The sequence below is a fragment of the Tetrahymena thermophila genome (genome assembly GCF_000189635.1).
Source record: "Tetrahymena thermophila SB210 genomic scaffold scf_8254594, whole genome shotgun sequence".
Taxonomy (NCBI): Eukaryota; Ciliophora; class Oligohymenophorea; order Hymenostomatida; family Tetrahymenidae; genus Tetrahymena; species Tetrahymena thermophila.
Genome location: NW_002476365.1, coordinates 248,924 through 265,220, shown reverse-complemented (window position 1 = coordinate 265,220; position 16,297 = coordinate 248,924). Strand labels below are relative to the sequence as shown.

At 21.8% G+C, this 16,297-nt stretch overlaps 2 protein-coding genes across 2 annotated transcripts; both read right to left on the bottom strand. All coding sequences in view use genetic code 6, as the record gives it.

The window, feature by feature from the left end:
- Positions 1–257: 257 nt before the first annotated feature.
- TTHERM_00286880 (hypothetical protein) lies at positions 258–2,132 on the bottom strand (the record flags this gene model as incomplete). The annotated part of the gene is made up of 5 exons (XM_001018603.3): positions 1,661–2,132; positions 1,430–1,584; positions 1,099–1,252; positions 632–982; positions 258–523 (listed from the first exon to the last, which is right to left on the bottom strand). Exons 1-5 carry the CDS (start codon positions 2,004–2,006, stop codon positions 258–260), a joined length of 1,272 nt encoding a protein of 423 aa, XP_001018603.3. The 5' UTR covers positions 2,007–2,132.
- Positions 2,133–4,556: 2,424 nt separating this feature from the next.
- TTHERM_00286870 (transmembrane protein, putative) lies at positions 4,557–15,366 on the bottom strand (the record flags this gene model as incomplete). The annotated part of the gene is made up of 17 exons (XM_001018602.2): positions 4,557–4,944; positions 5,054–5,270; positions 5,327–6,663; positions 6,851–7,343; positions 7,396–7,784; positions 7,854–10,093; positions 10,152–10,840; positions 10,898–11,180; positions 11,585–11,594; positions 11,828–11,949; positions 12,004–12,114; positions 12,178–12,675; positions 12,743–13,234; positions 13,289–13,765; positions 13,846–13,969; positions 14,034–14,830; positions 14,899–15,366. 17 exons carry the CDS (start codon positions 15,364–15,366, stop codon positions 4,557–4,559), a joined length of 9,135 nt encoding a protein of 3,044 aa, XP_001018602.2.
- Between the last annotated feature and the right edge of the window lie 931 nt (positions 15,367–16,297).

Below are 16,297 nucleotides of genomic sequence, written 5' to 3'. Positions count from 1 at the left end.
TACTCAAAGCTTGATTGATTAAAAGCAAGGCTTAATTATTTATTTTTGTGACTTTACGAAAGCATAAAAGTGTAAAGAATATAAAAAAAGATTTTATGAAATTTAAAATGAAGAATTATAATACGAATTTTAATTTATTTAATATTTAAAAAAATTACTCTGATAACAAATTTAAAACCAGTATATTATTTAATTATAGTAAATTATTATAGATTATCAATCAAGAAACAAAATTTAATTGCGATTTCTATTTTTAATCATCCTGCCTTAGGCAAGGCACCTTTTGGGTTATTTCTATTCACAAAAACTCCAGATTCAACACCGTTTCTAATAGGTATCTGATTATTTTATCTTGCAGGAACAGTAACTGGAGGTCTATTTATATTAGAATTTTAAATGCTGTTTCTTTAGTTAGGCCTTGAGTCAGCAATGCTATTATTGTTAGAAGGTATTTGTGCTTAACTTTATGGAAGTGCTGCTACTGATGGTCTATTTTAATTTGGTTACGTTGGCTATAGATCAGCTTTTGTGATAGCAAAATATTAAAAATATTATTAATTGAATTCAAATTTAAAATAGAAAAATAAAATCAATTGATGCTAAGATATTATATTTTATTAGAAATATTTACTCTCTCTTCTTCCATATCCATTGAAGTTATTGTTGAGACGCACTGGTTAATCCTCGTTTCGAGCATGAATTGGAAGGTAATCACCACGTCTTTAATCATCTTTAAAATTATATTCTTTGTAATTCTTCTTATTTTATCTTTAATTGTGTTGATAACCCTTTCTAGTGAAATTTTCTTAATTACTAGGAGCACTCCAGTTACTTGCTGAATCATTATAATTATCTTCATCGTTTCTCAGCCTGTTTTAATTTGTAAAACCTCCTCCAAATCCCAACTATTTAAAATGATTTTTATGGAATCCCATCTTTTAATTGAAATTATTCCACATACTATCGAAATCATCAGTTTAATCTAAATAATCATTCAAAGAAAAATATATAATCAACAAATAAATTAAAGTGAGTAAACAAGCACCCAGTAGATATTTAAATTTGATGGGTATTTTTTTAATTAAAATTTATATTTACTTTCATCCATGTTATAATAATGGTTGGTTGAACTGATTTGTCCATTCACTCTTTCTTAAACGAACTTTCTTCCTTAATTATTTAACATCCTTTCTTATGCAATTGCATCCCTTTTCTCATAAGTGTTTTTATATGCCTGTTATCTCTCTGAAATCTAATTTGATTTTGAAAAAGTTAAATACAATAAATGCTCGTTTGAATTTAATTAATATTTAAAGACTCCTTTTAATAATCTGAAATGATTTAAAAAAAATTAAATTTCTATTTTTCTTTTTTCATCATTCCAAATAAAAATAAAGCAATAATTATTAGATCAAATACAATAATTTACAGTGTTTCCTGATTAATCTTTCTAGACTACATTGTTAGAAAAATATTTCTGTTAGTAAGGCTTATTATCAGGTCCAATCTTCTTTTCCATAGCAAAAACTCTCTGCACTGAGGTAAACCCGCCTTTATCTCTATTCTGCATAGTACTATGATGAACTTATTTAAATATAATGTTTGGTGAGCAATATAAAAAAATAAGAATGAATGTTTTTAAGATGAATAAAGTGAATACGGTCACTAAAATCAGAAAACATCCTATCCATCTATTTAGAAATGCTGTTCATCATGCTAAATGGCTATTAAAATTCTTTTAAAATACCACCAATCCCAAAACCCCCAAAAGAACTTTCAAAATTTTTCATCATTTTGTTATGCATTTATTCAAATCTTTAATCCATGCTCTTAATCATTTAGTTATGCATGGAAAATATGTCAACAGCATCATTTCTGCATAATTACGCTTCGTTTTTTCTGCTAATTTGATTAGCAGAATTAGAACCATGATAAGATTCAAGCATATTATTTTTGTTGTTTTGTCTTGAATAATTTTAACGACGTCCATCGTATTTTTCAATCATTTTATCCAAGTGATTAGTATTATTTTTGTATAAATTTTAAGTATTATTCTAACTCTTAGCTCTTCCTATGATCTACTATAATATTTAATAAATAATTTATTATAAACCAAATCTTTTTTAACTAAATTAATATTGATGAAAAAAATATGTATTAAATTATAAACTAATTCTATTTTTTAAATGTTAAAAAATTTTAATTTCCTAAAATTATCTATTCTAAACAAGCATAATAAAGGATATTTACTAATCTATTTGAATATTTTAAAAGCTATTTCTTTTGCAAATAGCTTTGTTATTTTAAAGATATCTTTTAATAATCAAAATATATACTTTGCATTTTTAAAAGATTTTAATTTACTCTGGTTTCTTTTGACAATCATAAAGTGATTTTTGTATATTAAAGATAATTTTAAATAAATAAATGTTCTTTAAATTGTTGTATAAATCATTCATTTACTCGTAAAATTATATGTTTTTTTAATATTTACCAACATATATACCAATAATAAATAGGTTATAAAAAAATTGATAATAGATTTAGAATTAACAAATACATTTGTTTTAATTTGAACTATTTATGATAACATACCTATTAATATTGTTAATCTGTAAATTTGGCTTATTTTTACTAATTTATGTAGCGAAAATCTTTAAAAATTAAAAATAAAAGATAATGAACTTAAAAATATTTGAAGAAATAATAAAATAATTGTTTAGAAAAAAAAATAAATTGAATTGTTTTAATATAAAATTTAAAGATAATACTAACATAAATTTTACTTAAATTAAACAATAAATATTTGAATGATATTTTTAAATACAATAAAATAATGATAAAAATATTATTTTTATTAGAAAAAAATATCTATAAAAATAATAGATTTAAAATATTTTATTATATTTAACTAATCACTTAAATTTTTATTTTCTAATTTAAATATATTTTTTTTATAGCATTCAAAGTTGAAAATATATTATTAAATAGTTTTCTATTTTTTCGTTTAAAAAAATGTAAAGGCCTAAAATTAATTATTAAATACTCTCAATTAATAAGTGATAAAAATATTCATTATTTCTTCTATAAAATCTTTTCTTAAGCAACAAGTCAAATGATTCAATTTCATTCTTATAAAAGCATCTTTCTTTAAATAAGCTGAAACCTAAATATTTCATAAAATTATAAAATAAATAGATTAATTATATAAAATTTAGTATATATTTATTTTATGGAGCTGTTTTAAAAATAAAATTAGTCATCTTAGCTTATCCGCAACTTTTTAATGTTAATATTGCTAATTGAAAAAACAAAAAGCAAAAATGAAGCTAAGATTGACTCATAAATAAGCCAATATATATTAATTAATTACCTTAGTTTAACAAATTGATTATTTAAAGTTAAATAATTCCAATTTTTAAATATTTTTCACCTCTTAATCTATCATAAAACCCTTTAATTTTTTTAATTTGCTTAATTAGTTAATCACTTTCCAAATACTTAGAGGTAGCATAATAACTGAATTGATTCAACCTATCCTTTTAAGTTTATTGGTATAACTCTTAATCATTTAAGAGTAAATAAAACTATTTTTAAAAACTACACTAATCTCAAAACATAATCCACTTATTGCTTTTATACATCTCTAAATAATCTTAATTTAGATTCAATATTATTTTTAAAAATTTAGTTTTAATACGCACATAATTAATAAAAAAGAGTCGTTAAGATACTAATTTAACTAAATAAAGCAATAAATTATGTTAATAAAATTATTAAAAAATCTTTTTAATATTCTTAAAATCTAAATCTAATTAATTAATTAATCTGTTAATTTTATTTTAAATACATTAATTTTTAATTTTAATGCATCAAATAAATATTAAAATTAAATTTACATAAAAATTTATTCTATTTTTAAATTGTGGGTTTTATTTTTTAATGTTAAAAAACTCTTTTAGGAAAACAAATTAAATTTTTGTATGATATTTTCGAGAAAATTAAAGCTCATCAAAATTAGAATTATATAGTAGAATATAAAAATCTAGTAAATTTAATCAATAGTTATTAATTTGAATTATCAATAATTTTGAAATATATATGTAAAAATATTTCTTAATTTTAGTTTTAAATTAATCATAAAATAAATAGTAGTTTTTAATAATAATCGCTTAAAATATAGTACAATTTAATAAATTCATGATAAGTATTACTCTTTTTTATTTACTAACTGATCAAGATCTCTAAACAGCTTTCATAAATTCTTCAAAATTTGAATTTTTAATTTTAAAAAACTATTAAAAATTCAGAATAATTAAAAAATATAAACCCTTCTAAATAAAATTTACTTTTTACATTTAAGAATATGTGTAATTTTTATTTATAAAACGTTTAAAAAAAATAAAATTGTGATAAAAAAAATATAAAATAATACAAAATAAAATAATTTTTTTAATTATTTAATCAATTTCGTTGTATTTATAAATTTATTTTTAACATACCAAAAATTAAATTTTAATTAATTATTTATTAATTGATTATGATTATAATATCTTTCACTTTAATTTGAAAAAGTGTTTCTTTTTATTTGCCTTTACTAAATTGTTACCATTTTAACTAATTTGAGACATCAAATTAGATGGTTCAATTTAAGAAATATTTAGAATATTACTATGAAGGTTTTTTCCTTATTTAGGATAAAAAATACTTTTAGGCTGAGGTATTTGAAGCAAATTTTTTGAATCAATCTCTTATTGTTAAAAACTTAAAGGCTATTCTTAAGCAAACCTTGGTCTACATTAACCATACTATAAACTTTTAAAAGGGTCATCAAAATTACGTAAAGGAATGATCATCTTCTGCTTTTTCACAAATTTACTAATCTTTTAATTTGAGATTTATTCTAGTTTTCTTTATTAAAAAGCAATTCTAACTTTTCTCCAGCTAATTAATTAAAAATAATATTAAATATAAATAAAAAATATAATTCTTTCTTATTTCAAAAATATTTCTATTTAAACTCTTAAAATTAATTTTAAAGTTAAATAAATACTTGCTAAAAACTCTATAAGGATCATAATTTTTTTTGTAAATAATATTATATAAGCTCCAGTTGCTTTAGAATAAATATTTTTTTAGCAAAAATTTAATTCCTTTTTTTGATTTTGGTGATAGGTTCCTTCTTAAGAATGATCTTACTCCATTCATTTTTGATAATAAATAGTAATTTAGTCTTAGTTGAACTTCTAAAACGCTGAAAAACAGCCTCCCTAATTAAAAAAATACAATAAATAATTAAATAATAATAATAATAAAGAAGTATTACCAAACAAAATCACCAAATAGAAAATAATCCCAATTTATGAAAATTTAGATAAGATATTGTCTTAATTGTAATAATATACAATTGATATTTAAAATATCATCAGTGTGCATATTACAGATCTTTTTTCTAATATGTTCATTTTTGAATGTTGATATGGCTAGTATTTCATAAGCAAATAGAGATATATTAATTGTAAAAATATGATAGATTGTATCTATATTAAAGTAGAGGAACTATAATATGTAGCCAATAAGATGATTAAAAATTTATACCATGTTTTGAATATTTCCCACCACCACGTATTTTTTTTATATCCTTTAAATAAATATCCATACCTCCTGATTAAATTAATTGACTTCAATTTTTGGTCAAATAATTTAAATCTATTTCGATAAAGGATTAAAAACATAATAGATGGATATACTATTGCTACTATGAATAGAACAGGACCTATAAGGAAGAGAATATAAAAATAGTGTTCTTTGGTATAGCAAATTTAATCCATTTAGCTCTTCATATAATAAGTTCCACTGTATTCATCACAAAAAATATTTTAAAGAGCAGTTTAATAAATATTTTATGAAGCAATATAAGAAAAGACTATCAACATACTTATCATTACATTCAATCTCATATATTTAGTTTTATAAAAGAAATAATTCTATGGAGCAAATTCTTATATTGCAGATAGAATGAATTATACTAGGATAAAAAAGAAAATGATCATTGACAATGGGAATATAATAGAGAGAAAGATAAATCTAAAATACTATATCGGCATCTTTATATTTAGTTTAGTAAAAAAGCAGTCAAACGAATATGTGAACTAATTGATAGGCTAAGATGCAGTCTAAGGAATAGTTAATAAATTTGAAAATAACTATGAAATATTCAAACCTAAGCTATACTTTAATGTAGAAAGTATTTGAAACTAGTTAATAATTATTTTAGATATAACTTCATTATCTGATAAAAATGATGAAACACCTAAATATAGCAAATCAAGAGACTATAATATTCTCATAGCGCATACTTTGCAGTTGCTATCCTGAGATTAAATTACTAAGAAAACCATGTATAATAATATTATTATAAATATTATAATTTCTCGAAGCAAATAAGATGAATTGAAGGAGCATTTAGAGCATTAAATTCCATTATATAATACAGAATTATCAAATTAATATGATTCTCCCCATACACTTCCAGAAATGTCACAAAATGAACACAAAGCCCCAACATATCCTTCTGCACAATAACCTTTTTATGCATCTCCATTACAAGAATTATTTATGATATCACACTTATAAATTAAATCTGAATCATTGTTTTTTCTCCTAATTTAAAAAATAAATTTATTAACAAATAAATGCCGTTTTTATTTAAAATAAACTCAAATAATTTGTGCTCTTTAAAGAGAGTGTTTTCTTTATTTCAAATTAAAATTAAAATCAAATAATTAATAATTTTTTTGTTGTAGACTGATTGTTAAATTAGATATTAATTATTTATTTATAAAATTACCAATAATTTTCTCTTAACACAATTTAATCTCCATAACAAGAATAGACTTTTGACATATCACAGCTTTTACATTCATTTTTTTTGTTTTCAATAGGATAAACGAGTGAATATGTACCATTTTAACATTCAACACACTCTTTCATTAAACAGTTTTAACAAATTTAATTATAGTATTCTCCAGTTTTGCAACTTCTAAATTAAATATCAATTTAAATATTATCTATATCTGCAAATTGATTTTTTTTGTTGACTGATTTCATTCCATTAAGCTGTAGTTTCATTGATTATTTTGAAGATGGAACTCCAGTGATTTTTAAGTTATGTAAAAAGCAACCTCCTTATTTATTGCTATTATATCCATATTCCGCAAGTGTTGCACCATCTAGTTTAATAGTCTGATTTTATAGAATTGTATTTTACTATTCCAAATAAGCCCTACAGCTATATTAGCTGATTTCCTTTACTAAATCAGAGCTCAATTAACTAATGATAGCTTTAAAAAACAATTGAAGAATCAATAAAAAAATAAAACAATAAAATTTTACATTAATTCTATAAATCAATTTAATTGATAGGATCAGAAAACTCATCAAAAAAAACAATTGTTAGGTCAAAGTTATTGAGTCCACTTTGAAAGTTACCAAAGCTAAAATTAGGAAATTCTGAATGCACATTAAAGTACTTGCTAGATAAAATTGAAGCAGTTGTGGGATAGCTAGCTATTGAGTTACCATATATGATAGCAATATTCTTTTCGCAAAAATTATTTTAGTATGTATTGCAAGAGTCTTTATCCTCTTATTTTTATTTCATCATAAAAGAAGGTTTTAAATTTATATATCTTATTGCACCACCTATACCAGCACTGTTGCTCACAAACTTGGATTGAACGATCTAAAAATTAGAACTATCTAAAAATATTGCACCTCCACTCCTTTTAATAAAAATTTTTTTGGATTAAGAGTAAATAAAATTAATAATAAATGGAAGAAAATTTAATTACCCTTTCGCTTAATTATTAATAAAAGTATTATTTTTTATAATAGAATTTGTTCCAATAGATTGTGAAATATACAGAGATCCACCATCACCAGATGATACACTATTAAATATTTTCACGTTTTCTAAAACAAAATTATCAACTTAACTAATGTATAAAAATCCACCTGATTAATTTGCTATTGTATTTTGAGAAATTGTTTCTGTGATATTTAAGTATCCTTCCTGCACATATAGACATCCTCCAATCAGAGAAGAGCATTATTAAAATTCACTTTAATAAATAGTTAATTATGAGTTTTATGAAAAAATTGAACCTCCACTAGCAATGCTAGTATCTCCCAAAAAAGAACATTTATTGATAAATAGTTAACTAAGAGATACAAATAATGATCCTCCATTATTTGATTTATTTTATTCAAATTTGACACTATTCATGATAATTTTAGAATTTTATAAAATATTAAAAACAGAGTTTGACTATTTAGTTTACTTTGATTAATTTTATTAAATTTAGCTATTTGAAATTGTAATTTAAGATTACCTTATTGATAAAGCAGAAATTACCAAATTGCTCAACAAAGTTAAATTCTTAATGCTACCTTGTAATATATTTTAGTTCATAAAAAGATTTTAAAAACCTTAATTTTCTTTTAAAGTTATATTAGTCATAATTAAAGTTTTTGGCTACAAATTAAACAGAGAATTAGAATAAGAAGAGTTTGCAATGTTTAATTCAGCTGAGATATCAGTAATCTGTAATTATGAGACTGTAATTGAAAATATAGGGAACAAGGATGGTTAGCTAAATCTATTATTTGAGATTTATAAGTTTTGTATCTAGATTGCATCAGTGGTTTTTTATTGAATTATTTTCAAATCGTTTTGATAACTTTATATGCTATTTGAATATTGCAAAAGCATTAAGTTTATGTTATTCATAAAAAATAGATCTTCTAATGAGTATTTTGTTATCATAAAGCTTTTTAAAAGAGGTATAGCTGATCCTTTATTATCATTTGCAGTAAACTAACTTAATTTTACTTCATTAAATTTTTGAATGTAGATAGGAGCTGAATTCTGATCATCTAGATCGTATACAAAAGATGATTTGTTAATTTATAAATTACTAATTTATATTTATGAGGGATTATTGTTTTCTGTATCGCTTTCGAATTGAAACACAATAACTTATGTAAAAGATGATTCAATTATAAATATTTATTTAAATTTAATATTTTTAACCTACATAAAATGAAATAGAATTATTGGTTAATCGCTAACTATAGTTACCCCTAATAAACTAATTCTATCAAATAAAACTGACTAGACACGTTAGATTTAAAATGAATATAATACTTGAGATGCAAACTGGATATTAATTAGCTAGAATTATGTGATATCCTGAATTGGATATATGAGAATTATATTTGATTTAATTGCTGGTTCTAGGATGAGGTTTTCCAAGCTAATTGAAAAGTACCCATTAAAAGATTAGAATAGACTCTCTGAGACATATACCTTCTAAACATCAGAACTTTATCTGCCTGGTATTTAGAATAAGATATCTATTTAGGTTATTTAAGAAAATGAAGATTAAGGCAAGGGTTATAAAACAGTCTCTTAAACGACGGTTAATGAGAATATTAGTTTTTAAATTAAATAATAACTTTGAATTCGCTAAAAAATTAGTTATATTTAAAACAAGGTTTAAGTAAATTGTTCATAAGCAATTTTTTCTTGACAGATATTTTCTCCACTAATTGGCAGTTGAAGAATTCCTATGTTAGAAATAGAATAAAATAAAATCTGAATATATGTATTCTTTTAATCTTGGAAAATAAAATAATCAACTATTTAACCTATATATTTTTCTGGATAAAAAAAATTTCCTAACATAATAACTTTAGCCTTAGCATAATCTATTTAGTAAATGAATATTTGATGGTTGTAAACATCTATAAAATAGTTTTTGTTAATAAATATTATTTAATTTTAATCTGGAGTATATACATTTGGTAGATTTATTTAATTAGTGTACCTTCCAGAAGCTAACTATTTGAAATTCGAAAATGAATTCACTTAATAGATACCAACACAATGCTATAAAATAATATCTAAATTGGTACTAATGTCAAATTTATATGTGTACCCCAAACAAGGACTAGATATTTTATTTATCTAATTAAACTACTCCAATCCATATACACCCAAATATAAATCACTAACTCTCTTTACAAATACCTATTTTTTTTCATATTTAATTATAAATTTAAAAAAATAAATTAAAAAATAAATGTACCATTTCGTTTTAAAATACAATCTTATGAGCATGAGAAGTAGTTCCTTAAAAATTTATTAATTTTTGAGTCTGAATTGTGAGCTGTTAGGAAATTTAAAGATAACCAAATTATCCTGTAAAGCACGAGATAAAAAAATAATAATAATTATTTTATTTGATAAATAAGTAATTAGAAATGGGTTTGTCAAACAATTTTGAATAGAATTACTATTTAAATTAATTTGCTGCTTAATCAAAGCTATAGCAAATAACCTCTCCTTGAGTTGTTGTTATAAAAAATGAATTTTTTGTATCTATATTCTAGAGACTGATAGTAGATTAGTTTTCATTTTAAAGAATAGTCTGAAATGTAGAATAATCATTAACCTTAAGTATAGTTAATTAGTTTATAAAAGAGCATATTAGAAAGTTAAGAATTTAAATATTCCTCACACAATTAAGTCTTTAGACGTTTAAAACATCCAAAGTTTCAAGATCAAAAAATATTATTTAGCCCATCAAAACCAAACAACCTTTCTTTTCCTAACCTTACAAAAGTAATATTTAAGTTTTAGATTCTAACAATTAATAGTTAGTGATAGTATAAAAGCCATATTATATCTACTATCTAGATTTATTCCATAGCTAAACACCTGTTTAAGCTTAATGAAATAAAATTCCTTTTTCAGTCTTCGAAACAGATAAAATTCCTATTTAATAAAATATGTATTATCAATAAAATTAAGGTTAAAATTTTTAGAATTAACCTTATTAGCTTTGATAATTTTAATATGCATAAGGTGCAATAGAATCTATCAAATTATAATAACCAAATATACTTCCTGAAGATGAGCCAAAAATAAGAATATTTTGGTTAAAGTCCAGATATAACATATCCAAAACACTATTATAAACTTAAATCATGTTCTTTAAAATCAAATTAGGATAGTTTAGCTGATAAATATATCCATTGTTATCACACACATATACATTACTGTTATCGAATCTAAGAACTATGCTTAAAGCGATCCCTTTAGAATTTGCTATGAGCTTTAAAATAAATAAGTATAATAATTTAAATTAAAATAATAATCATACATTTATTATATGCTATTTAAAGATGAATAGCTCCAAGTAAATATTTTAAGATCATCTCTAAGTTTTTTAAAGAAGTTAATATCAATTTAAATAGTTTAATTAAATAAAAATAATATTTCTATATTAACTGATTATGAATGAAATTCAGGACGTTTAAAAAACAAAATAACCAAAAAAATATTGAATTTTCACACTGAATATTAAATGAATTTTTTTTTTTTCAATAATCTATAAACCATTTTTGCTATTTATAAATAAGAAAATATCTATTTTAATTTTTTTTTTTGTATGGGGTTTGTTTAGTTTGTTTTTGAGATTTTGGTTTGAATTGATAATAGTAAGAAAATAATAAGCACCTACTCTTATCTATATTAAAAGTAGTATGACTAATTTTTAATTTCTTCTTATTTATAAATTTTGAATTTGCTGCAGATATGTGCCCAAATAAAACATGATATATAACTGCATACATAAATATGATTATAAAAATTTTGCAGTTGATGATTGGATGCGATTGTTTGAGTAGACAGTTCAAGAAATCACAATTAAAGCTAAAAATAAAAATTTGAAAAATAAAACAACTATTTAATATTTTTTACCCAATAGAAGTAAGGATCATGTTAGTGCTATCTATTATTACTGAATTAACCCAACCTTAATGAGCATGCTAAAAAGCTAATGAATTAGAATTGGAATCATACATTCTTAAATCTCCATTTTACTTATTGTAAATTATTAATATTAAAATTGAAATTAAATTAAATATTTATTTTACATCCCAAGTGAATTAAAGACCTCTTTCATAATCTAAATCACCAAATATTCCATTTACAGTCACTTTTTTTTGAAGTGTGTAATAATCAAGAGAACATGAGAACCATGAGTACTAAATTAAAAAAAATATTATATATTCATGAGGTTAATTTCTAAAAAAAAAAATTCATGATACCTGAGTAACTAGGATAGTTTTGGTCTCGACACTAAAGCTTATTGAAACAGGGGTACTTAATTTTATAGATTATATTAACTTAAAATTTTAATTAAGATCCCAGACATTTAGATATTATGGTGTACAGCCTGCGAATAATCTGTTTAGATATTAGTCATAATTTAAAAGTACAAGCGATGCGCAAAGTTTGTACGAAATATCAAGATCTCCTATATATTAATAAGTACTCAACTTATAAATAGATATTTTGGTAATAGCTAATGCAGAAAATTAGATAAATATAAAATCTTTGAGTGAAATTGCATATATATACTACGCTTTTTCAATATCTATGGTTGGAAACGGAGGAAGATACTCTTATGATTTGAAATTGTAAATTAAAACTTAATTAGACAGGATAAACAAAAGACCGCTTTACTTCTCATAGTAGTAGTTGGTGATTATTTTCATTTAAAATCTCTTTATCAAACCAAAGCTTGGAAGAACTTTATTTAGTAGCTATTTATTCATAATAGGTAGTTATTTTGATGATAAATAAATAAATTAAAAAAAAATAACAAAATACATTGACCCTAGACATCACTAAGAGATTATTGTTTTATGAATCTAAAAATTGAGCTTAATTTTTTTGATAATTTAAGATACCTTAAAGGGTATATTTAGTATAGTTAAAAATTATGGTTTTTCCATTTATGCTACTTATCGTAACGATTTATTGATCAATGTATATGTTAAACATTTCGACTTGATTTAAATCAAGTATCAAAGAATAAAGTAAATTGCCATCTTTTATGTTTATAACATATAAATAGTAAGAATTATTAATCGTAATCAAGATAGATTAAGATTTATCTATCACATATTTAATGACTGGCTAATTTTATAGATTAAATATAAATATTTTATTATCGTAGTAGTAATTGAAATATATTTGCTATTATGTCAAGACAATAATTACTTGCTACTCCTCTATAAATTCAGTATTTATTGGATTTTTGATTTCCAAAATATTAAATTATTTATCCATCTAAAACTATTGCTAGGTATATGAAAATATCTTTTTTTAAATTGAATAATTAAATTAAATTAATATTTTAGCAATTTATTTTACCAAAATTTATGATTGCTAAATCGCATATAGGCTTAGAGTATTTGTATTAATATAATAATATTAAATTGTATCCTACAAACCTTAAATCAATATAGGACTGTTAAATTAGCTGTCTTTATAGAAGTAATTAAAGAGGAAAATTTTATTGGAAAATTAAAGAAGTATTTACTACTACTTTTCCATTATGTATAAACTCTAAATTAGCAAATTTTAATCAGAATTGTAAAGAAGAGTTCCATTAAATATCAAAGTATGGTCGTTATCTTTTTAAAATCTAAATATCTGATATTAGGTCGTAATTTCTCCGTATCCTAATAAATACCCATTCGTTTTATCTTAAACATAATAGAAAGATTATATTATTTGGCTAGAAAATGAAAATAATAGAGTATCTATTATTATTCCGTTTCGATAATCAATTATTACTATCTATTTTTACTTTTAATTCGCTTAAGTCATTTATGCGTATGAAACTAACTATTAAAAGTTTTAAAGTAATTAGAAAAACTGCTCTAAATTTAATTAATATTCAATAATGAATTAATAAATTTATTTACTTTATTCAGCTACCTATCAATAAAAAAAGATACCGCGCCATTAAAAACAGGAATAAATCTTTCATATAAGTTGTCAAAATAAGACCAAATAAAAATAGTACCGCTTAAGTTGGTAAAGATAATCCTAAATAATTTAATCATTTAAAAATTTATTGAATGTTTGTTATCAAAATAAAAAATATTTATACCTATTTAAGTCTACGTCAACTTCTATTTTTACAAAAATATCATAATTTGATTCTGTGTTCAAAAAACTATTTGTGACATAATTGAATTTTTATGTTAATTTATCTAATATAGACACTGTTTAATCAGAGCCTATAATTATTTTATTATTTATTATGTATGCTTGAATAAAATTGAATTAAAAATTTTAATTTTTAAAAGCAATCGATTATTATTGATCTAGAGAAAAAGCAAACAAATACTTATCTGAAATTGCTACTACTTCATCTTTTTTACTTACAGATCCAAACTTAAAATTTATTATACTATCTACATTGATATTTGTAGAATCTCTAAAATCGCATTTTATTGACTAAAAATCTGCTTAATAAATTAGTTTATTTTAATTTATTTGCCATACTTAAAACAGATTATTTAATCCAATTACTATTAATTAATCTTCTTAATTACTTATTAAAACCTAGGTGGGAGTTAAACCTATTTTCTATTAGAATTACAGTTAGGAACCTTTGTAAGAAACTACCAAATTTTAATTATTTATTTGAAAATAAGAAATTGCAATTTGACTCTAAGAAAGAAATATTGATTAAAGTTAATTAAATTAATCAAGCTATATTAATAGCGTCATCATTTAAGATTAAATATCAAATGAACGTATTCCTCCTTATGAATCAATGATTAAAAATCGTCTATTAGGCTTATCATTTAAACACTTAATTAATTATCTCTAAAAATTAATTTCTCCGACAATAACACCTTAATTTTGATTCAATTATTATGTATAATCTATTAAAAATATCTTTTTATTAAAAAAAAAATTTATTAATATCAAGATAAATATGTATTATTTAAAAATGAAAATTTTACATGAGTAGTATTCCAAGAAAAAACTAGTTTTTCTTATGAGTTTAAGCAAGACTCTTGGTTTATATTTATATTTTTTGGAATCTAAATCACGTTTTATTTCAATCCATTTAGAGGGTTCCAATCAATAACTCTACCATTAGCGTCTAAAGTATGCAAGAGAGACACTTTTAAAGATGATCTATCATCTTTATCTACTTAATAAAATGTTATAGCTTCTTGTTTTTCTGCTAACTCATACTATTGATTAGTATTTAAATCAAATATTCCAACTGAAAACGGATTCATAATTAAAGCAGCAATATCTTCTTATTCATTTTATGGATTTGATTTAAGAAGAATTATCTTTTAGATATGCAGAATACGGTTTGATGCATAAGATTTCCAAAATGGACATCCTATTCCATTAACATAGATAAGTAAAATAGTAAATAAAGCTACTTTTGATAAACTAAAAGTTGATTTTATCATTCTGCTTGAATATTTTTTAATTTTAATCTTTTTTAATTCTAATTATTTAAATTTTTTTTTTTTCAGTTTAATATTTCAATTGTGAGATTTCTTACTTTATATTAAAAATTTATGATAGAATTTATCAAATAAAATTAAAAAAAATTTTTTTTATCATTTTATTATCTTGCATCAAAACTCAGATTTTTCGGATTTTTGATCTTTTTAAAAATATTTCTAATCTACTACATTATTTTTTTAGAATAATCAATTAATTACTTTTAACTTTAAAAGATATAAAAAATTCCAAATTATGTTTATAACTTAAAAAAAGTCGCTTTAGATTTTACAACTCACCAATTTAAAAAAATCTATTAATGAAAGAAATTTTCTTATTTTAATTAATTTTCTGACATATTTTGTTTGAAAGAAATTAGTTAATGATAATATAAAAAAGAATCATTGCTTTTGAAAATATTTGTAATTAAATAATAATAAAATATGTCCAAATTAACATCCTTATAAATATAAACTCAACACTTATAAAAATATGCAAAAGCTTTTATCCTAATTTAAATTTATCATTATAAAATCCATAAAAAAAATCAAACCTGTAATTTTGAGTAAATATTTTGGTATCATAGGCGAAAATTTTAGAAGAGATTCAGATTATTATAAAAAAAGATTTATTTTCTGAAACTAATATTTAATTTATTAATTCAATTTTATCTATCTTTTCACAAATATCAATATTACCCTCATAAATTATTCTTAATAAGGTTATTAATTTTCAACGATTTATATTTTAGAATATGATTATTTTCATTTAATATTAAAATGATAGCTATTTATCCTTAACAAATACTTATTTATTATCAATTCTTCAATTAATTTATATTTTCTTTTATATAAATATGAGATTTTTAATTAATAATTATTACTATCTAATATT